The 23002-nt window shown below is 36.2% G+C and overlaps 4 protein-coding genes across 6 annotated transcripts; 1 reads left to right on the forward strand and 3 right to left on the reverse strand.

Moving 5' to 3' along the window:
• Positions 1–107: 107 nt before the first annotated feature.
• On the reverse strand, positions 108–5198 carry LOC141839625 (uncharacterized). Of its 2 annotated transcripts, XM_074727428.1 has the most exons (8): positions 5089–5198; positions 4409–4482; positions 4074–4271; positions 3734–3874; positions 1866–1974; positions 1663–1724; positions 935–1038; positions 108–603 (listed from the first exon to the last, which is right to left on the reverse strand). In XM_074727428.1, exons 3-8 carry the CDS (start codon positions 4164–4166, stop codon positions 507–509), a joined length of 606 nt encoding a protein of 201 aa, XP_074583529.1. In that variant the 5' UTR covers positions 4167–4271; positions 4409–4482; positions 5089–5198; the 3' UTR covers positions 108–506. The 2 variants fall into 2 exon arrangements, with proteins under 2 accessions (XP_074583529.1, XP_074583521.1); XM_074727420.1 differs by lacking the exon at positions 4409–4482 and having other exon boundaries at positions 5089–5197.
• Positions 5199–6180: 982 nt separating this feature from the next.
• LOC141821241 (uncharacterized) lies at positions 6181–6591 on the reverse strand. Its single transcript, XM_074708648.1, has one exon. The coding sequence runs from the start codon at positions 6589–6591 to the stop codon at positions 6181–6183; it is 411 nt and encodes a 136-aa protein (XP_074564749.1).
• Positions 6592–10891: 4300 nt separating this feature from the next.
• Positions 10892–18512, forward strand: LOC141844140 (GTP-binding protein ERG). 2 transcript variants are annotated; one of them, XM_074732161.1, is made up of 9 exons: positions 10892–11437; positions 12717–12806; positions 14537–14685; positions 15172–15330; positions 15410–15476; positions 16360–16467; positions 16539–16678; positions 16887–17021; positions 18124–18512. In XM_074732161.1, exons 1-8 carry the CDS (start codon positions 10928–10930, stop codon positions 16984–16986), a joined length of 1323 nt encoding a protein of 440 aa, XP_074588262.1. In that variant the 5' UTR covers positions 10892–10927; the 3' UTR covers positions 16987–17021; positions 18124–18512. The 2 variants fall into 2 exon arrangements, with proteins under 2 accessions (XP_074588262.1, XP_074588268.1); XM_074732167.1 differs by having other exon boundaries at positions 18157–18512.
• Positions 18513–20181: 1669 nt separating this feature from the next.
• Positions 20182–23002, reverse strand: LOC141832421 (pentatricopeptide repeat-containing protein At1g79490, mitochondrial-like). The gene has a single exon (XM_074719928.1). It carries the CDS (start codon positions 23000–23002, stop codon positions 20609–20611), a length of 2394 nt encoding a protein of 797 aa, XP_074576029.1. The 3' UTR covers positions 20182–20608.

Consider the following 23002-nt stretch of genomic DNA (forward strand, 5'->3'; position numbering starts at 1 on the left):
CAAACTGCAAGTAATTTAAAATTATAAATTTATTTATTAAATGCAAGAGCAAAGATTTGGCAACAGAAAAATATTTTGAAACGCACTTTAACATAAAGAATGAGTAGTTTGCAACAAAGAGATGGACTGTTAGCCATTTTAAAAACAATAAATGTAGTGACATTTTGCAAAAAGAATAATATCTTAAGGGCCCCCTCAAACTACATGGTAGAATTATTAGCACCATGAAAGAAAAGAACTAGAGCACAATTCTGTTTGTATTCCTATAGACCAAATGCATTTCTATGTATTTCCCTTAATTTATTGGCTATTCTGGATAGAATATTTCCACATATAGCAATGACATACAAATGTTTAACAGATTTACAAATGCCATGCTATATGGTAGAACAAACAGTGATCAGACTCACAACCACCTAATGATGCTGTAAGGAGAAACAGTATGCAACGATCATAAGCCATTTGTATGAATCATATACCAGAGACTTCGACATGGTTGGAAATTGCTACCCATTTATGCCCACACGAACTCTAAGCATATCTGCGCGCTTGCTTCTTTCCATCACGTCCACTAACCAGTTGATAGCAGATTTAATCCCTATTCTGCAGATATGAAGGTAGTATCAAAGATAAGACAGTTCAGAGCAGCTCCACAAATGATTAAATGCATTTCTAAAAAAAAAGTAGACTTTATTGCAAGAAGGCAGAAGTAATCATATTGTGCAAGTCTCTCTTCTTTGGAAAACGAGTAGCAGATAATTGGTCATCCAGTGAAGTTCATAGTAAGAATAAATCGTTTAATAAGGACTCTAATCTCCCAAAACATATTATCCAAAACCTTGGTAAACATATGCCAATTGAATGTCCAGGACTGACCAGGTGCGTCACATTTGCTAGATATGAAAAATTAGAGAATCAAAGAAAATCAGCTTACCCATTGAATGCAGATACAGCTTCAAACATATATAGTTTTTCATTTAACTCTTTCAGATCCAAATATCTTGCTATTTCCTCAGTCGAGACTGCTCCAGACAGGTCCTGATGATAGTAATGGTCACAAAATCCTTATTATATAAGGCAACAAGATCACTGAAGTGACCAAGGCAATTATGATAATTTACATTCAGGCACAAGACAGAAAATGGTAATCCATATCTGAATCAAAATATTAAATCATGAGTATCATCAGTACCTTAGGAATGAACTGAAACTAGCTCAATTTGCAGAGCCAGAACACAGTTTTGACACTTAACTGTCTTTATAAAAAATTAGGTCAGTTAGAATATGGTTATGCAAAAGTACTACGTCAGTATCATCCTTAAACATGATCAACAAGTTGTGTGATATATTTGTATCTTAAATTGCATATTATCCAGACAAGAATTGAACCTATGCCAAACCCACATAATCCCTAGTTTATCTGAAAGTAGTGTCTTACTTCATCACATTTACTTTGTCAAAAGAAAAAATACACCTAAAAGACAAAGGTCATACATAGGGACAAAAGAAATGTGACAGCAATCAAACTTTATGTTATAAAAACATTTCAAAGATATTTTACCAAAAACATGAAGGCTACCGAATAGTAATTTAAAGAACTTACTGCTAGCCATAATCCATATGAAAAAGCAAAAGTAAATATTGAAATCAAAGTTCCACCACCTGCTTGTTTGCTAGTATCAGAAGTGGTGCACCTCGTAAATCTTCATGCCTAAGTACTTTTTCTGTTCAGAAATTCAGGGTTTGTATTAGATTTTACCATATCTCAATGGTCTGAGAAGCTTATGATAGATATTTTGCATGACCTGAAGTGATTAAAAAGTACAACCAGATTCAATACATAATACCAATACAAGTGAACTTACCTAATGCTGATTTGGAATCTTCAAATGATGATGGACAAGCAGCATCAATAACATACATTATAGCATGTGCCTCCTCGTAGTATTTCTCCCAGATTGTGCGTAAACCAATCTGCCAGAATTATAACAAAACCTTTCATCTCAAACTTTAATGATCAAAAGGTAGAGGAATTCACATTCAAATCCTAACAAGTAATTTTGCTAACCAAGAAGAAACTGATTCGCTCATTGACAACCTAAGACGAAGACTATATTGAAATTTACCAGTGATTCTTTGACTTATTTGTGTAACTATAATCCTGCAATTCTACTTCCAAATGCATAGCATTTGTCGATCCTAAAAAGGATCAACTGTACAATTCGTCAACCAAATGATACAGAGTTGTTGACATCCCTACATCTTTATTGGGTTGTGGAAGAAATATTTGTGAATTAAAAGACTAGCAAAGTACTACCACAAATTATGAAGAATGCTAAGAAAATTGCATTTACTTTAAACTGTTAATTTGGATAAGCAGAACAGCAAATTAATCAACAAATATATTAAGCAAGAATAAAAAGCAAATTATGCATTAATATGATGCCAATGAATAAATCAGCTCAAGCCAGGGGCATTGCTTCACAACTCATGACTTGATAGTAACAAATAACTCTTTTTGAGCTACTAATTTAATATCATCATAAAATTGACAAATTTCCCAAAGGGCACACCAAATGATAAGAATTTTCCAATGTACACTCCAAGTCTCATTTTCCCCCCAAAGGTGCTTTCTCTCACCTCTATTTTTCAAAAAGCCTTAATATTATGAAAAAAAACCTTTAGATTTAGATTTTCTAGAGGGTCCAAACATTACCATTTTGAACAAATAAAGTACTATTGGATTCTAAGAATGAGATTTACTTGAATTTTTTAAAGTCAAAATCAGTTATTTTATTTTAGATAATCAAGTGGTTAGGCCAAATACCCTGATGGCCTTTCTGTACATGAAATACAAATTTTATGGCATGTACATGCTCCTGAAAAGGCACTAATTCCAGCTGTGATTTTCTCTCCATGGGTAGGTGGTCTGAGTCAACCCACTTTGATGACCTTATTGCACATGAAAAATAGAAATAAGTGCATAGACGTGTTTCTAGGATGACAGTGATTCTAAATATGGTCTTACTTTTGCATTTGTGACTTATTTAAGTTTATTGACTAAACCACCTTGATGGCTCCCGTGAATAAGCAGGCAGTTGGACTAAGGAGTGTTTTAGGGATGTGTACCCTTTGGGGAAAAAAGAAACTTAGAGCATTCGTTGGGAAATTCTCAAGTTTAGGTGTGCTGTTTGGTAGATTGCTCATAAATATAACTTTTAGCAAATTTTAACCTAAGAAACTCATAATTCAATACAAGCTCTAGAAACCTTCTAGAGGGGCTATAAATAATTAGCATACCATAGTGCCTTCACAAGTAATCAATGATAGATCCATTAGAAGAAGGATATTTTTAATAGGCAGAATATAAGTGTTCTAAAATATTTAAAATCCCTTAATACTTTATCCAATTTACTTCTTAACAAGTACATTAAAAATATAAGATAGCAATGCTTACTCAAACTATGAACCAATGGATAGATACACTTCGAAAAAGAGTAAGAATGGTATATATGGACATAATTCAATAAGTTGACATCAAAAATGCTATATACTGTATATATTGTCATTTTTTTAGACTGTATATACATTATTTATTGCACTTCTCAAGTCAAATAGCTCATGAACCTAGACTAAATATACATGTATAGTCAAACCCATGGCGCCAGTTCATAACGTCATGAGCTGTAAATTTTATTATTATTATTTCAACATTAATAGACAAAGAACACACCTGACCTCCAAGATCCCAAAAAACAAGTTTTGCATTTGAAGCCTCAACTCGACCAATATTCAGCCCAACTGTTGGAACTATTCTATCAGGAGGGAGCCCTTCCGTGTTTGAGTACAATGTTTTCAACTTCTCCAGTAAAGTCTGAAATTTAGGAACATTTCATAACATTTCTCAAACTCAAACAGTAATCTTTCAACTGCAATCTTTAATATGTACATAGAGAAAATGTGTTGTTCACTGAGTGAAAGAACAAGAGTGCACTGGGGAAACTTTAATAGCAAAGTTAGGAGAAAATGCATCTTTTTGTTCATGAAGATTAACGTTTGTAGAAAAGTATTACAGTTTTCCCAGCCTTGTCGACTCCAAGAATCAGAACCCGAAATTCAGTCTTGCTGAACATATAATTCCAGAGTCCATAAAATAATGAGAACATGTCTGTTGATCTTCTTCTAACGAGCTATAATGTTAACTTTAGAGGCAAACAAAGAACTTCATATGGCACACAAAAATAAAGGCAGATAGCATGCCAATGTATAGCCTGCAAAAGAACACATAAAAGAGTTAGGCAACAAGTTTTAATTAAGATAATACAATTTAAAGAAAATATCCATAAAGCGCAATTCACTCATTTAGCAAAGTAGGAAAATTGGAAGCATAGTTTAACTCAATTCCAACCCTAGTGTAGATTTTGAGTCATTGGTACAGCCTCTTCTGTTGCAACATTGCACAATTGACCATCCATCGATCCCCTGTTGACCAAATGAACCTCAGGCACTGTGACGATCATCTCTTATAAGTAAACTTAAATACTTAGTGTTAAGGATTTTATTGAATTTTCTCAAAGAGATACTTCTTTATCCTTCACCGAGTTATGTATGACAGTGGCAGTTCTTATTTACAAGCAACAATCAAAGAAATGAATACATGACAATAAGCATTCGTTTACTATAGTACCGTTGAGTAGCAAAGTATGTTATTGGCACTAAATTAGACCGTCAACTATGATTACGATATCCAAATTGTTCCCTTCCAAGCATACGGCTTTTGTAATCGAGAAAACATAACAGGTCAAACACCTTGCATCATTTCCCCCTCTACCATAAATTGAGAATACGAATACGCAAGGAACAATCTGAGGAAGACAAAGGAGGTTGAGAAATCCGATTTCACGACCTAGCGAGACATCTAGCACGAAAGTCGACCGAAATAGATCGATCCGGTTCGTGTCACATATAGAATAGAAAGCAGATACGGATCTCGTGACACCAGAAACACGCCGAGATTCGGCTAGATCCGGCCGTCGCGTGCAAAGATCAGTAGAAAAAGCCTACGGAGCAAGGGGAGAAGATACTTACACGAACTAATATTCTATATCGCCGCCGCTCGATCAGCTCGCTACCTTCTCCGCTGCGCTCCCCTCGGTGGTGGCCAAGAGCTCGTCGAAATGGGAGGGGGAGAAAAGGGAACGGAGACCCGGCGTTGGGAAAGAGACGAGAAATCTAAAACACTCTTTGTTCCTAAACCCGGATTGTGTACCCAAAGAAGAAGTGAGAGGGACACAGTGGGTCCGAACCCAAACCGATTCCAACGTTCGGATTCAACAAACATAAAATTGTATGGTCTCAAAAGCTGCGTCTTATTTGACTGTCAAACGGACCAATCTATCAACCCTTTTAACAGATTAAAAAATTTTCAACCCAATTCAATTTAAAATGGATAGCGAGTTAGATGGACCAACTCACGAGTCTGTCAAAAATAAAAAATATAAAAATATTAAAATTTTTAAATTTGGATTGTAGTTTAAATGAGTCAAGTTGAAAATTTAAATTTGATTATGGTTTAAACGGATCAAGCTCATTAATTCATTAAATTTTCTCCTTTAATTTTAAATTTTTAAAAGAAAAAATAAATTTTCTCAACCTGCAGATCAATCCACGCGGGTTGCGGGCCAACCCAAATTAGACTAGGTCGAGTTGACTCACTTGAATTACTTTAAAATTGATTGATAAAATTTTAATTTAATCAGCTTAAATTGTTTCACGGAGCATATCAATCCGACATATTTAATCCAAATTGACTCTTTGACTATTAGTTTCATTTTGACCTCCTTATATTTTTGGAACTATCAAAACACCTCCTATATTTAACTTATTTTCAAAACGCCCCCACCTTTAACAACCTAACCTAATAAGGAGGTCAAATACCATTATTGATTTATATATTTCTAAAAATGACATCGTCACTATTTCTTTTGGCTTTATAACAGTTAACAAGATTCAGCACGCTTCTGAACAGCTCGAGAACTAGCAACATGATAAACCAAATTCATTGATAAATTAACTTACGTAGAATATCGTTGATCCACTCGTAAAGCAAAAAAAAAAAAAAAAAATGGAAACAAAGATGAAAAATAAAATTAAAAAAGATAAAATCTTGTTTATGCTCCTTCATATCTCGAGTTTGTTGCTGCTGCTTACAGGCTCAGAACCAGGCATCCTGCAGGAGGATGAACAGTCGACGAACCTCGACGAGAAAGAGTAGTAAAAACGCTCAAAGGAATCGTCGTCGATCTCCGTCCCGAACCCACTGCCATCGAAGTTTCTGGAATAGCTCAAGGGATCATAACGGAAGCGGAAGGTGGTGGGCTTCGTGGCCGCGCACAGCTTCTTGCTCTGCTTCCTGAGCTTCCTCATCAACCTCCCGAGGCCGCAGTTTGAGCCGCAGCCGGCAGCGGAAGTGGTAGCTCCGCCGTCTACGTGGACGCCTGAGGAGGAGGTGGAGTTGACTTTTCGGCCGAGGAAGATGCCTACGTGCGCCATCTCTCTCTGGGATCGAGCAAGATCGATGAGGTTGTGCATGCTCACTTTGTCCAGTCAGGCACAGACACTGCTTTTATAACGATAAATAAATATGTCAATATTTCATTTTTACCGCATCATTTTATTTATTCTTTTATTTTATTATTTTATAATTTAGAATAGTACGCTACATCCTTATAATTTAAAAATAATAATAATAAGAAAAATATCCCTGACGCAGACTAATTTGGTAGTAGTAAAATTGAATAATTCAATAAATAAAATAAGATAAAATTATAATTTTTATCCTTATTGTGTATAATATCCTCTTCGTTGGTGTTGACAGAGAAGGTATTTTATTTCAGTTTTACCAACAATGATGTAAAATATAATATTTTAAAAAGTAAACTACGTGGCAAAATAAAACTTTCTCTTCTACTTATTTGTAAAGAAAATTTCGATTTCACAATATTTATTAAATTTTAAATATACTTTTTAGGATTTCTGCAATATTTATTCAATCTATGAAAAAATTCTATTTAATTTGCTGCTGATAGCAAGACAGGAACCAATTGCTACCTAACTGTTGCTCATTCATTGCACAACAAACACTTGACCTAAAATGAAATAAAATGGATAAAGAAATTATGTTCTATTTATGACTGTAAAAAAATTGTGAAAAAAAAACTAAATAACAAATTAGTTTTAGTTTGGTCATCTAATTAAACAATCCTGACTGATACTATCACATTTGTTTTATTGCTGTTTGTTTTTCAGTGGCAGATATTGGAGTGTTCTTGATGTCGTTTATCTCTGATACTCCAATCTATGTCATTCCTTTTAAACTTTCTGAGTATACATCAATTGAAAATAAGGCATTATCTTCATTTGTTCATGGCCTGTTATCACTAAGTATTCACTGTTTTTTAAAATAAAAAAATTTGTTTATTTCGTTAAGATTCAGCTGGTAAGTGTCCAGGTCGATTAGAGTAAGTAAAGTTCAGGGTTTTTAAAAAGAAATTACTCAAAGTTGAGAATTTAAATTTACACAATGCTATTAGTGAAAATTAATTTTATTATTCTAACTTGGATACAAATTATTTAGGTGTTATAAATTAAGACACCTCGCCTCAATTATAAACACTGTAGTACGTTATTGAATTAATGTCAACGGGATAATTTATAGATAATGATATAATTTCGTAGTCAACTATACTTTCTCGATTTATCTCTTCATATATGATCGTGGAGTCGATCGTGTGGAACCGTTGGAATGACAAATTTCACCATTTATCGAAGATGTAGATAACGATATAATTGATCGCTTTGGTTTCGAAAAGAAAATTTTAACCCTTTCTCATGTAAGTACCGTTGTAATATCACTCATGGTGGTGCAATGAAAGCATGTGGATGAAAAACATGGCGATAGAAATTCAAGTATAAAATTAAAGGGTAAAAATTATAACAATGCGGTTTTTTACTTAATCTTTAAAGAGCTTTACATCTTAATTTATCATCAATATATATTGTTCTGGCCAAAAACCTCTCCACTATTATGCGGCGGTAGAAATCTATTTCGAATCAAAGAGTGATGACATCGAAGTATTCTTCTCGCTTTCTTCTCACAACGTGGCTATCCGATCTTGAGGATAATAACACATGTTGAAGGGTTCACTGGAAGTAATCTGATAAGATCCCTATGATGTTTAAGTCATCATGGAATCCCAAAAGAATATATATAATAGAAAATGAAATGAAATAAAAATCGAAATAAAAGTAGATAATAGTAGATGAGTCCTATCTCTTTATTTTATATAAGGATATATAGAAGCCAAGGGCGATGTGTGTTATAAAAAGAAGTCCAAAAGACACATTTTGAAAGAGTACGTACCCTAATTTGGCGCAACTGTCAATGTTGCTAAACCATCCAAGGGATCGATCGTGTCTGTTTTTGTTTTTGAGGTTGGCCTCTCAATAAATTTCTATTTATTTCACTCGAGTTTGATAAAATCTAAATTGCATTGGCTAAAAATGTTGGAATTTTATTTGGATAGATTTATATTGATCCAACAATCAGATCCGATTTATCAGCTCGAGATGAGTCGTCGGTTCAAACCAGTGGAACTTTGATATGATAATATGGACCTTATCCCATTTATACTTTCGACATACCCCTTTGAATGTTACAGACGTACACTTCTTGATATTATCATGTACACTTCTTGATATTATCATTATTGACTTAATATGCGAATAGAGTATTAAGGTTGAGGTGAAAGTTATGAATTAGCCTTTGAATTCAACTCTAAGGAAATAGGGTATTGTATTGGTCTTACCTAGATTTGAACTCTTGTTAACTCTACTCCATTGTAACCAACTCAATTATGCCCTGAGAATTCAAACTTTCGAAGTCTTTTCCTCTTCTTGTGGAATTCGCCACCTTAGCGGCCCCATACGATCAGCCCCCCGACCATTTGTGAGGAGGTAAATCGGAAAAAAAACTTTCGAAGTCTTGAAACCCTTAAGAGAAGAGAGAGAAAGAGAGTTGAGAATATTTCACAATAATAATTTAATTAAGTGAAAGAAATTAATGAAGTTTCGTTTATAGGGATAAAGAATTAGAAGGATTTCTTTCAATAGATGAAAATATATAGAATGTGTCATTTCACTTAAATATAATTGATTATCATTAATTAAATTGATTATTTTATAATATTAATTAATTAAATTAATATTATAGTTTTAATTAATCATTCTATTATAAATATTAATTAATTAATATTATAATCATCGAATAATCTTTTAATAAATTAATGAAATTAATTTCAATTTTACACCTCTTAATAATTCCACGTGAATTGATATTCATGCATATTTGAGTTAGCATTGATGTAATTTCATTCATGAACCAAATTCATATGCGAATCAAAATTTTTATTCGATCATACCGGATAAATTCTTCATTATATATTAATTTTTATTTACTTGAAAATTTAATTTAGGATGATTTACTCATGTTGTCCTATCCCTATTTAATTGATTGATTATCAAAACTAATTTTCCAACAAAAATTTGACAAATGCTTATGTATCTTTCTAACGTTAAGCTGCTGAATGGGGTTGATGTCAACCGCAAGAGATTTGAAGCGACTGTTGAATTTGTTCATCCCCATCTTAAATCTTTATCAAAACAGTAATCGCTGCTTCAGTGCGACTGATCTGACTACGCACTGCACTGATGGATTCTTTTTTTTTCTGATCAGTCAAGAAGTTTGGAGTCAATGAGTTTGTGAATCCCAAAAGAATATTATGACAGGCTTGTTCAAGAGGTTTGTGAAACTAGCTGTTGATGTATCAGGATCTACTCACTACTATTCATACAAATTTCAACAACTACTCTCACTTCACATTAATTCTATTCTTTTAGGTAATTGCTGAAATGACCAATGCTGGAGTGGACCCAAGTGTCGAATCAGCATCATCCACATGGTTGATTAAGAGAAGACAGGCTTCTCTCTTCTCCCAAGAAACTATATATACGCATAGATCAGTTGGAACTTAAGATCTTTAGAGTTCTTTGAATAAATCAGTGGATTAGAATGACCATTGAGTTCTATAAATCTTTTGATTTCTCATTCTCTTATTCACCACAATTTAACTAACTAAACAATGATTAAAATTTAAAAAGTATCCTTTTATTTTTATTACCATCGTAGAGCCCTTATTTTAAAAAATATAGAAAGCGTAAAATTTTTCTTATTTAGAATTATTATAACAGTTGGGCTCCTTGTCGCAATAGATTTCTGTCATAAATTTGTGATAGAAATCACCTGTTCAATTTTAAAATCAACGGTCGATCGCTAAACCCCTAAACTCTAAACCCTAAACCCTAAACCTTAAACCTTAAATCTTAAACCCTAAATCCTAAATCCTAAACCCTAAACCCTAAAGTAAAATTTCAAAAGTATCCTTTTAATTTTTATTACCATCAAGGAGCCCTTATTTTACAAAAAATATAGAGAGTCAAAGTAAATTTTTTCTTATTTAGAATTATTATAATGACTTTGGTTCAAAATTGTTTTAACACATTTATAATTATTAAATAATTATAGTAAAAATTATTTTAATATTAATTAAAATTAGTTAAATAATGATTAAAATTATTTCAATTTAAATAATATTATAGTAGTATAATTTGACCTATAAGTTGAACAATAATATGTTATTTTTAATTATAATAAAAAAAGGACTAAAAGTTGAAGGGCGCAAATGAAATAGAACCTTTTATTTTACCGGTATAAGAAGCACGCCCTAAAACCCCGACGAAAACCTTCTCGCAGTCCTCTCCCTTGTCACTAGCGTCTGGACTGCTCCTGGTGGTGGCGCGAGCGAGAGAGATGAAAGGTTTGAGAACCATTTCTAGGGTTCTATCCTCTTCTGTTTCTCCCCCTCCTCCTCTCTTTCAGATTCTAACCCCTCATCTCGCCCGATCCTCCCTCTCTCGATTATTTGCCTCTGGCACGCAATCCCAATCCCCTGCCGACACTGACTCCGATGCCGAGCGACCTTCTGCCGATTTCGACAGTTCCGAATTCTCCCTTTTCAGTTCCACTCCCTCCGCTCCCCTCCGGCCGATCTGGGACGAGGCCTACCGTGCAAAGGCCGACGCAGCTCTGTTTCAGAAGAGTGAGGCCTCTCGGAGCCTGATCCAGCCAGATGTCGTCGAGGAGGACGAGAAGACGGAGAGAGCCACCAGGCTCGCTAGGGCTCTTCTCGAGGCGGCGCTGGAGCCGCCTGATGATGTCGAGGAGGAGAACATGGTGGTGAAGGAGGAAGATCAGCGGTCACTCTCGGTAGGGGTCATTGGGGCACCCAATGCCGGAAAGTCTAGCTTGACGAACTTTATGGTAAGCATGGATTTCTTTTCCGATCCTTTGTTTAGTTTCCTGTTCTCTGACTTAATTTGGTACAAGATTATTTATTGTGTTACGATTTAATTATTCTTCAAGCAAAACAGATCCAACTCTTGTAAGTGAAATCTATCTTAGCAGCCTTATTCTCATACATCCACTTATTTCCCACTTCTAGCGATAATCTCATTAGGACTTATGATGTTCGTATATCACCTTCTCGTTCACTAAATCATATAGTAACTTTAAACTGCGTCTAAGAGTTTCTTAATTAGAACTCGTTATGCTTGTTTTATTTGATTTTGCAGAAAAGTTCCACGTATTCTATTAGTTGTTTTAGTTTTCTGATGCTATTGTTTATGGTTGATTTTAGTTGCCTTTTCATCTTATATGTTTATGGTTGATTTTAGTTGCCTTTTCATCTTATAAGCTTTAATCATTTGTCTGCATTATTGTGTCGCTGACTTTTCTATGCTGTCTGTTATACTAATTGATAGAGTGTGATTTTTCAATTACATACTGAAGCATTTCACGTACCCTATTTTGTGTGTTTCCATTTGGTTTTACATTTGTGTTACTTTCATTCCTTCCCATCCAAATTCTGTAATTGTGTTTATCATGATAGGTTGATGTTCCTGCATTACTCCTCTTCCAATTGCCCTTCTGTATTTGCAAAGGATATCTCTTTGTTAAACATTAGCATGGTGTTGTTGGTTAGTGATCCTAATTCAGTTCTGAATTTGTAATTTGTACTCACTCTTTAATATCTTAAACAACTAACTAGAGTTCTAGTTGAATGGTGATTTAATTTGCCCGAATAGAAAACTTCAACGATTCACCTGTTGTGGCCTACTTGGTGCCATGTTGAGGTAGAGGTTTGAAAAATAAAACCCACAAACAGGGTGTTGGAATTAGAGTAAGGATTTTATGCCTGCATCATTTTGTCATACTTTACATAAATGCATATAAAATCTGCATTTGTGAGACCTATTATTATTTAATCTTTTTATTCTCCAAGCTTCCTAGTCATGTGCATAGGGAAGGGATGGGAAGAAAATTGTTAACTATGGCTACAAGCATGGGGGATGGAGAATTATTATTGCTGCCTGTTATCATCACTGAATTGTAAAATAGCTTCAGCTAAGAGCATGGACTTTATATCTATTGCATGCTCTAGTAGCTAACTATTTATTTGGTTGGCTTATTGTTCTTTGTTGTCAGGAATATTTAGTGCCATTATTATCGCCCTTTTCAATTTTTTTCTTTTTTGATTTAGGTTGGAACAAAGGTTGCTGCTGTCTCACGGAAGACCAACACAACTACTCATGAAATTTTGGGAGTGATGACAAAAGGAAATACCCAAATAGTATGTATCATCTTTTCTCACTCGTCTAGTAGCTAGAATGTCAAATAATATTCTTATTTGTCTATGTCGAATTTTATCATATTATTATCTGTATTGTTTTCCTTGTTGATGAATTGGTCTATCTTATTGTTGTAACAATAATGTGAACCCTAATTTAGTTCAACATGGCAAGGGGTTGACAAACTACCATTTTCTAGAGTTTAAGCATTTTGGGTCAATGGTTGGACATGACAAGTTAATAGATCATTTCTCACATGAATGTACTAACAAACACTATTGGACGGTGCCTTTGCTGATAAATAATAATGCAAATCCAAGCTCGTCTTATCTCATTTATATCATCACAACTGAATGAAATGATCTTGGAGCTAGCCATATATGAAACTCACTACACCAGGTGTTAGTGGTGAGCTTTTGGAGCAAGCACGGTTAGCTAAGTTTTCCACCAATATGCTAGTGGGTGCATATTTTATACTTTTTGCATCTAGAATTGGAGTGTATAAATGGTCTAGGAGCTTTTGAAGTGGATACTGGATGGGCGCGCTTGATTATGAGAATGTTTATGCTTACAATAATATTTCTATGTAATGGAAATTAAATAAGGAAAAAAAATTATTATTAACTATAGCAATTAATATGTTCTGGAAGGCATTTTGTCACAGGTGAATGACTTCATTTTCTGTTGATTGGATAAATGACAGGCTGAAATCAAATTGGTTGTTGACAAACCAAAATTCTATGCATGGATTCAAATTATGACTTTCATATGATTCCCATGTAATGTTTTCTGATTTGATTTGTCAATGCCAGCCAGCTTGTGTAAAGACCATGTTTTTGGCTTGTAATATTGCAAGATTAGTCCATTGACTCCAAGATCAATGTAGTTAGATCATTACCACTGAATCCACTGGATCTATTTCCTTGAACATCCTCAAAATGTAATATTTCCTCTCCATGTAGCTCTTTTGTAACAATTAATGCTTTGGAGATCAGTGGATAGAAATTGACCATGAGATACCCCAACACTTAATGATATGAGACAATTTTCCGTCGGGACAGGAGTGACTAGGATCCCTTCCAATAATGCTGTTAAACACCTCCCAATTCTATTTTGGATAGAATAAAAAGTTTAACAACTACCAAGGAATGTGTAAAAGGTTTGATGTGCTGTGCTTAAGTGATCAATGTAGAACATATATCATAAGAATAATAAAGTAATATAGGGAAAATTTTAAAATCAGGTATTGAAAGTACTTTGCATTGAGCATCGTGGTACAGATTAATGAACAATTGGTTATTTCTATTTGACCCTAGAGAAATTGGTTGGTTTAACTTTGATATCCCTATTAATTTATGAAATGGGCAGCATATATATTCATTATGCAAGATTTTAGATATTACCAATAGAAGTTTAACAAATACCTGTTGTAATATATTGACAAAGAAGTCGTTTTTTAATTATTCTCACATTTCAAGCACTTTGTTGCTGCTGCTTCTGTCAAGAATGTCAGGTAACAAATGGAAAAAAATGCATTCAAGATTGTGTTTCACTGACTGTTTCAAATTTTGAATATTTTTTGATGTTATATTTGGAATTTCATCTAATCATCTTTCGGTAGATAGAACTGGAAGTATCTCTCTCAATCCATGAAGCAAGCTTGAAAACTATTTGATTACTATGGGAATTATATTAATATCTGAACCCATAGTACTAACAAACATCTCCACAGTGTTTGTTTGATACTCCAGGTCTCATGATAGGGCATCATGGATACCCCTACAGGTCAGATGTCAAGGTTCGCGTGGAAAGTGCTTGGAGTTCCATTGATCTATATGACCTTCTTATTGTGTTGTTTGATGTACATCGGCATCTGACAGTGTAAGTTATCATACTAACAAATCAAGTGTTTTTTTGGGTGTGATTTCTTGTGAATGAGTAAATGTCCTTTCACAAGAGTAAAATACATAACAAAAGGAAGGAATGTGCTATCATTTGGGTTGGCTATATCTAAATCAATGACATTCCATCTTTTAATTGATTCTAATGAAGATTATTTAGGCCTCCTTTCTCTCTCTTAGCACATCACTGTACACCTAATTGGTCATCAATGGTAATATTTCTTGTCTTATTTGCTTGCTGAGAAAAAGGTTACCTAGCCAACCATGTTTGATATTTCATAGAAAAGATATGGCCTAGATATTCTTTTTGTCAAATTATGAAAAGCTTCAACTTCTTGGTAACTTATTTATGGATTTATGAATGCGTATATGTCTTATTGGATTTTTACATAAAATTATTCCCTGGTTGGAATGAATTGATATTCAGCTTGTGATGAACTTTTCTTCTATTTGTGTGTAAATGCAGGCCTGACAATAGAGTGATAAATTTGATTAAACGCCTAGGACAACAGGCTCAGTCAACACAAAAGCGGGTGTTATGCATGAACAAAGTTGATCTTGTAGAAGACAAAAAAAATTTGTTGAAAGTTGCAAAAGAATTTGAAGATCTTCCTGGATATGAAAGGCAGTTGTCAATTCTCATTGGGTTGGATGTTCAAGGAAATTGTTCTATTTTTTCACTTGATATATTTCATTTCTTTCAGGTATTTTATGATATCTGGATTAAGTGGTTCTGGAGTCAAAGACCTTGTCCAATATCTGATGGATCAGGTATTCTATATTTCTAAGCTTTCTAGTGAAGTAATTTATCATGTGATCTGAGTTACTTTCCTATTTTATTTATATTACCAGACAAAACTATACTATCTGGAAGGGTTGAAGTTGTCTTAAATTGCATTTCTAACTGTATCTTTTGGGGTTTGAGTGATTGGTTGCATTTTGTGTATACAATTGCTAGGTTTTCCAATTTTAGAAACTTGAGAATGGAGCAATTAGAGTGAAAACATGCCTTGTCACTATGCAGAAAAAAAAAGGAGTTGGAAGGATGGTCTGTTGCTTGCTCTTGAAACTAAAATAATATTAAGGTGACTTGAGAATAATTGAATTGTTGAGGAATCTGTTGGAACCACTGAGTAATTTAGGTTCCCAATGAACTGATAATTTTTGTGATACGGGTTGAAAAAGTGTTATGGTGATCAGCATGTCAAATAATGTATGATTGTATCCTGGAATTTGTAAAAAGGCTTTCACTTGTGGTTCTAAACAACAAGGTGATTTGAGAATATTGAACTACTGAGGAATATCTGTAGGAACCACTGAGTAATTTAGGTTGCCAATGGACTGATATATAAGTTCTTTGACAGGGGCTGAAAAAGGGTTATGATGATCATTATGTTAAGCAATGCAGGATATAAGGATTCCTGGTATTTGGAAAAAGCTTTTGTATGTGGTTCTGAAGGACTTAGAGATATGTTTCATTAATGTGGGAAGATTTCAAAATTTTGTTGAATATTACAACTTGTTTCCCACACCAGGTGGCATACTAACATTTCTTTTTTTTCAAAGTTTAAGTTAAAATTGCCACTTGATTTTTATCAGATGGTTAACTAAACTTGTGGAATTATCTGAGAATTCTCATTACTGTCATATGCAGGCAGTTAATAGGCCTTGGGACGAAGAACCCACAGCTATGACTGAAGAAATGATGAAAACCATATCATTAGAAGTTGTACGAGAAAAGATGCTAAATTATATTCATCAGGTATCCTTGAAATGTATTGTGAAGGTGCAAATTTTCTTGCTAGTGAGTTGCTAAGATACCTTTTATTTCAGGAAATTCCCTATGTTATTGAACACCGGCTAATGGATTGGAAGGAACTGAGAGATGGCTCTCTCAGGATAGAGCAACACTTTATTACACCAAAACAAAGCCACCGCCAAATCATTGTTGGAAAAAATGGCTCTAAAATCGGGTATTCTTTAACTGACCACTCTCCATTTTGCCTTACCGATTGTTTAGGTGGAGTGTAATTAGTTTGACAATTTTTGAAATTGGATCATCAACTTTCTTTTGGTATTCTTTTAATTTTTGATTTTTCTGATTTCGATGAAATCTCCCATCAAGTTATTGCTGCAACAAACAAACTTGTTATATGCTTACTTTTTTTCTCATGGGAACAGGAGAATTGGCATTGAAGCCAATGAAGAGTTGAGATCAATATTTAAAAAAGAGGTGCATCTCATTCTCCAAGTCAGAGTAGCTCGAAAGCGAAATGCATGAGGGAATGATGGTTGTTTTTGTGCATTATATAACCGGTAAGATTCAGTGATGCTTTTATTCCAACTACTTGATCAGTTGATCATGGTGTTTACCCTTATGTTAAACACATCCCTTGTATTTTTACTATGACTTGTGAAATTTCAGAGTCTAAGCCTTACACTCGTTTAATATGATGATTTTGATCGACACACTTGTAGGATCATATCATGGGGGGGGGGGGGGGGGGGGGGGGGGTTGAATAGTCGATTGTTGTTTTTTATTGTCACGTAGATTTCTCTATAAAATATTAGTGTGCAGCAAAAAATTGCAACAACAAATATAGAGACAAAATGAGCAGGAAAGAGAGACATGATTCACAACCGTCAAGGTTGCTACATGACAACGTATGTTCCGTTTGTTGATCACTCTGAAGGTCTCTACTTTTCTCCTTTTCAACACCATCAAAGGTAAAGAAACCTCTTACAACTTTCGATCTCATCTTGTTTACAAATGTACAATTGAATAGTGCAAAGACAAAAGAAAACACAACAAAGTTACAAATGTAGTTGTGAAAGTCTCTCTACTTATGTGATGAAGGTTAAGTGTTGTTTGCTTGGATCGCAATTAAGAGCTCTTTCACGAGTAGTTTGTTCTCCACATTTTTTCACATAACCGTTGACTTTCCATGCCTAATATTTGACCCTCTTGGCCTACTGAGACTTCACCTTTGCCAAGAACCTTCTTGGACTTTCTTGCCTAGCATTTGACCTTTCTGTCTTGCTGGGATTTCACCTCTGCTAAGGACTTTCTTGTCTGATGTACTTGTCAAGCTACCTGCATCTACATGCTTGACAGACCATAGTAGATCACAATAAGTGCCTAACTTAAATATGATTCAAACATTTAAACTCATGTAATATCACATGCTTGGGGCATGATTGCACCAACAATCCCATTTTATGTTTTTCTTTCCATCCTATATATTTTTTTCATCTATTACTAATTGAGATAGTTTACTTTTGGTTGGATGTCAAAAAAATGTTTATATCTTAATTTAAACCTCTGCATCAAGTACGGGTTAAAGCTTACATAACAATTCAATTATTAGCTATGTAAGTATCAATTTCATTGATAAGTGAGGTAAAATTCTATGAGCAGGGTATTTATATGAGCTTGCGGTTGGCATGGCAGAGTACACCATGGAGAATATGCAAGGATGAGTAGAGCATCTTGTAGCAACGCCAACTCGTGGTCTACACGCAAGAACCTAAGCTGGCCACCCGTGATAACCAACTCAGCTCACAATTTGTCGACTGAAATGTTGTCAGGACATGCACAAACAACATAGGAAGAACCTCAATTTCAATAAACCTCAGGTTGTATGAAACTGATAAGTTTTGATTTTTTTTACTTGGATGGATGGCTTAGGACACAATGTTATTGTCTTGCTTAAAATCCAATCCTTGCAAAAAATTCTTGATTCATTTCATCGCTTGGCAAATGTTTGTAATGCCATTGCAACACACTCAGCTTCTGTAGTTGAAAGAGAACACTTTTGCTACTTGAGTTGTCAAAAATATGATACCTCTGCAGAATTCAGTAACATGCTACCTCCTGATGTCTGTATTCGTGGCCAGTTTTTGCATTTTTGCATATCTTCTCAATACTATAGGTTAGGGCCACCTCCAAAGCTCAAAAAAGAATTAAGTATTTGATACATGTAGGAACTTTTTGGATATACTTCTCTCGTGATAAGGGTAACTTCTTAGCTCTTATATCATAAGAAATTTGAATGCCCACCGTTTGTTTTGCCTCTTCCAAAGCCTTCATCTCAAAAGAATTCCTAATGCCTTCTTCCATCAAAGGTGAAATTCGTCATCAGCAGTTTTACACGATCGATTTTATGATTATTTGTGAAGAGGTAAATCGAAAAGTTATAGTTGGTCCTTGTTTAAGCTTTATCAAAATTTGATCTTGTTCATTTCAATAATTTTGTTTCAAGTAACCAAGTCAACTATATTCTGGGCAACCTAATGCCTTCTAAAACGGTTAATAAGACACATCCTTGCCCATGATGAACATATCATCTATATAAAGTCCCATGATGAACATATTATCAATATAAAGTAAAAGCATGATTTAATTCCAATTGAACCATCTAATGCATACACGGTGATTTGTGGTTGTTCCTTTGTATCCATTATCTAGCATAAATAAACTTTATCATCGACGAGGAACTTGTTCAAGCCCATACAATCTCTATCAATCTGCAAGTGTTCTTCCATATATTCAAGTCCAAACTAGCTGCTGGTCTCAAAGCACTCAGAACAAGAGGCATAATTAAGATAGGTTAAAAATTATTTTCAAAGTCGATACTTAATTTCTGGGCAAAACCTTTTACAACCAACCATACCTTGTATTCAGTTGCAACCTATTCTCATCACTCGTCCACATGAAAAACCCATTTATACTTTGTTTTTCGATCTGTTGGTAAATCTACGAAATAAAAAATGTGGTTTTTATGCAAGGAATTTATCTCTTCTCGCATAATTAATCTCTTTCACTTTCTTAGGCTTTATAGTATCTCTATTGTATACTTGCCTCACTTTGGTGCACCTGGTGGAAGACTGAGCTTTCCTAGAAGATCTCCTAAACTGAGTATCAACTGATGAAGGCATAGGAGGTTGCTCTCCTCTCCTTGCTAAATATCAACCTGAACCTTGTGCAATGCGCACACCAGTATCTATTAAATCTGTATTCTCTGCTCACTCAAGTTAACTGTCTTGTTAAACAATGCATCTAATGAAACGGACCTATATACACTTGCATTGTTTGATCTTATTGCTCACTTGAGCCACTTCCCAGTCTCACGTTCAACCATACCATGAAATTCTTGGAAGCAATCAAGTTATCAACCACCTGAATTTTTATTTTCAATGGGTATGCCAAATTTTTTTTTGGAATGATCATCTACAAAAGTAATAAAGTAGAGAGCACCTCTAAAAGTTCCCATCAGTAACACCATCACATAGGAAATATACGATCCAAAATATGAGATTTTCTATGCAAGACATCTTTAATAACAAAAAAAAGTCTGAACTTGAATCTACTCTTGCCCCTCTGTGCTCTGTGACAAAGTACCTCTGAGCAAGGCATATATCTACGTTCTTTCTTCTCAACTTTTCATTCAGTAAACTGCACCTGACTTGTTCCATTGTAACCTTTTCATCTGCTTTAGGATTATCAAGAGCTTACTGAAATTTCCTGACTGCTAGGCAATGAACTGAGAAGAAACAAAGTTTGCAACTCATCATCAAGAATCGTTGACATAAGAGAGAGTGGATTAGTGATATTCTCAATTTCATTCAGTTGCTCAACAATAAGTGATCCATCCTATACTTTATAGCAACAAGATTTCTGATTAGGAAGGTTTTATTCCTAGTGTTTTTAGTATTCATTTCATTGTAAGAAAACCATGTCAGGATAATCTATATCTCCTCATTATGGTTACGCAAAGATATACCGCCATATGCAAAATGAATGCCATACAGAGATCATAAATAATACACAAGTCCTTCCTTCACTTCCAATGCAGCATATGGTCAATCATCATCCAAATTAAGTATAACTTACATTCAGTTCATTATCTTGTCATCGTAGAAACTTGTTTCAGAGAGGAAAACGACCGGACTTCTGGAGCAGAGCTTGGGAACAATACATTGAGCTTATGCATCAAAACATCTGCTTTCGATGGTATTTCATTCAATAAAAACTGTTGGACAATAGGCTTCTTGAACCATTCTAGGACTGAGTCTCCTGGAGCTCTCAGCACAACTTTGCTAATCTCAAATGGTGACTCAACTGAGTGAAGCATCTGAGCCACTACCATCTTCAGTGTTGGCCCTGTCACCAACTTGATGCGCCGTGGAACCACACCGTAGTATAGCATCCTCTTCCTGAACCTATGCAAGGTATGCACCGTTGCCACCAATGCTGCCCCAACAGACAAGTTCCGGACATCCAAAGACCATGCAATATGCTGATCAAAGACAATTGCCTTGGGGAACAACTTGTTCTCATAAGCCACCTTCCAAACGCATCTTGCTCTGTTCATCTGCCCCATTAGTACCAAATAGTTCAAAAGCACATTCACAAAATATTTTGCTGCACTCTCTTCTGCTTCATAATCGATGCCTTGAAAGAACTCCCGAACGAATGATAGCACAGGCTTCTTCCTCTGCTCTGGTCCAGTGAATAGCTCACACAAGAATTCATGAGCCTTGTGCTTTGTAACAGCCATGATCTCCATTATAGCCCGTTCATTCTTCTCCTCCTGACATCGCACCAAATGAGCAAGAACCGAAGTGTAGAGTATCAAATCCACCTTTGCGGCTGATCCCACATAGGTATCCAGCAATGGCTGTGCAGAATCATAGAGCCTGGCCTTCATGCATGACTCAAAAAGCTGCCTTATGATAAAATTATTAGTTCTGATTCCAGCTGAACCCATGAATCGAAGCCATTTCAATGCCAGATCAGTTGAGCCACTCTTGATGTATATCATTAGCACGTCACTTGCATTGACATCCACTGCAAAACCAACAGCTTTCATCTCAAGAAGAACCTTTGCAGCCAAATCCAAGAGTTTCTTGTTGGCTAGAATACTCAGTAAGGATGTAAAGGTGCTCAATCCCGGTCGTAGTCCTGCATTGGTCATTGAATTGTAGAGCCTCATTGCATGATCCACATGTCCAGCAGCAGAGTGCATCTCGATAAGGCAGGCATAGGTGGATGGAGTTGGGAGGAAACCAGACTTCTCCATATCGGCAAAGATGGATATTGCCGCATCAAGCCGTCCAGACCTTGCATGAGCTTCAACCATCATAGTATAAAGACCAAAATTTGGACGAAAGCCATAGCCTTTCATCTCCAGCCAAAGCTTGAAGCCAGCATCGAGCTTCCCCGCCTTCACCAATGATTCGATTATGGACACGTACATTGTGACAGATGGCCTGTACCCGACTGACTGCATCTCCTGGTAAAGCCCTACTGCCGCCTCAAGCCTTCCTGCCTTACCTAAACAATCCACCAGCGCAGCATATATTGGCAATGCCGGTCGTTCAGTGCCTTGCTTTGTCTTCATTTCCTCGAATAGGCGGAGTGCAGCATCGAGCCGACCGGATTTAGCAAGGGCGGGGAGCATCAGATCATAGGTAGGGGCATCAACAAAGCAATGGCTACCCTCCATGGACTCGTAGATCTCGAAGGCCTTATAGGGCAAGCCTTTGCTTAAGAAGAGAGTCATGAGGGAATTGTAGGTCTGGGCGTTGATTCCTCTGAATCCGGCATCTCGCAATTTCTTGAAGAAGGAAAAGGCGAGGTCGAGTTTGGAAGATTTGCAGAGATATTGTACGGCGAGGTTGAGGGAAGATGAGAAAGTAGCTGAAGATGGCTCAGCGTCGGGAAAAGCGGCGGCTTTGATGATGTCTTCGAAGAGGGATTGAATGGCGTCGAAGTCGGCGGCAGCAAAGAGACGATCGAGGAGGAGGACATAGATGGCGTCCGAAGGGACGAACCAGGATTGGCGTCGGGCCCAGCGGAAGAGGGATATCGCCGGTTCGGGGTCGGCAGCGGGCAAGGCCGCGAGGGCTACGGAGAGGATGGATGGGTCGGGGGAGAAGGGGAGCCGGTCGAGGCTGGAGTCGAGGTCCGGGCCCCAGCGCCATCGGCGAGCGAGCTCGACGACCCTGGCGGCGGCGGAGGAGCGGGGGATGGGGCGGAGGAGGCTGCCATCGAGGACGTGGGCGTCGCGTCCCGGCTCGGTGGGGCGAAGGCCGCGGCCGGAGGCGATGACGCCACCGGACTCGTCCAAGTATAGGATCTCGTCCGTCCACTGGCCCGCTTCCGACGCGGGAATTTGGGATTGCGACTCCGAGGAGGAGGTGCAGAGGCGGCGAGGGTTAAGGATTAGGGTTTCGGAGTGGCGGCGGAGGAGAGGTGGAAGGAGGTTGGAGCTGCGGAGACGGAGGAGGAGCAT

The sequence above is a fragment of the Curcuma longa genome, chromosome 1 (genome assembly GCF_044706935.1).
Source record: "Curcuma longa cultivar G26 ecotype Majalengka, Jawa Barat chromosome 1, ITB_CL_G26_1.1, whole genome shotgun sequence".
NCBI classification, from domain to species: domain Eukaryota; kingdom Viridiplantae; phylum Streptophyta; class Magnoliopsida; order Zingiberales; family Zingiberaceae; genus Curcuma; species Curcuma longa.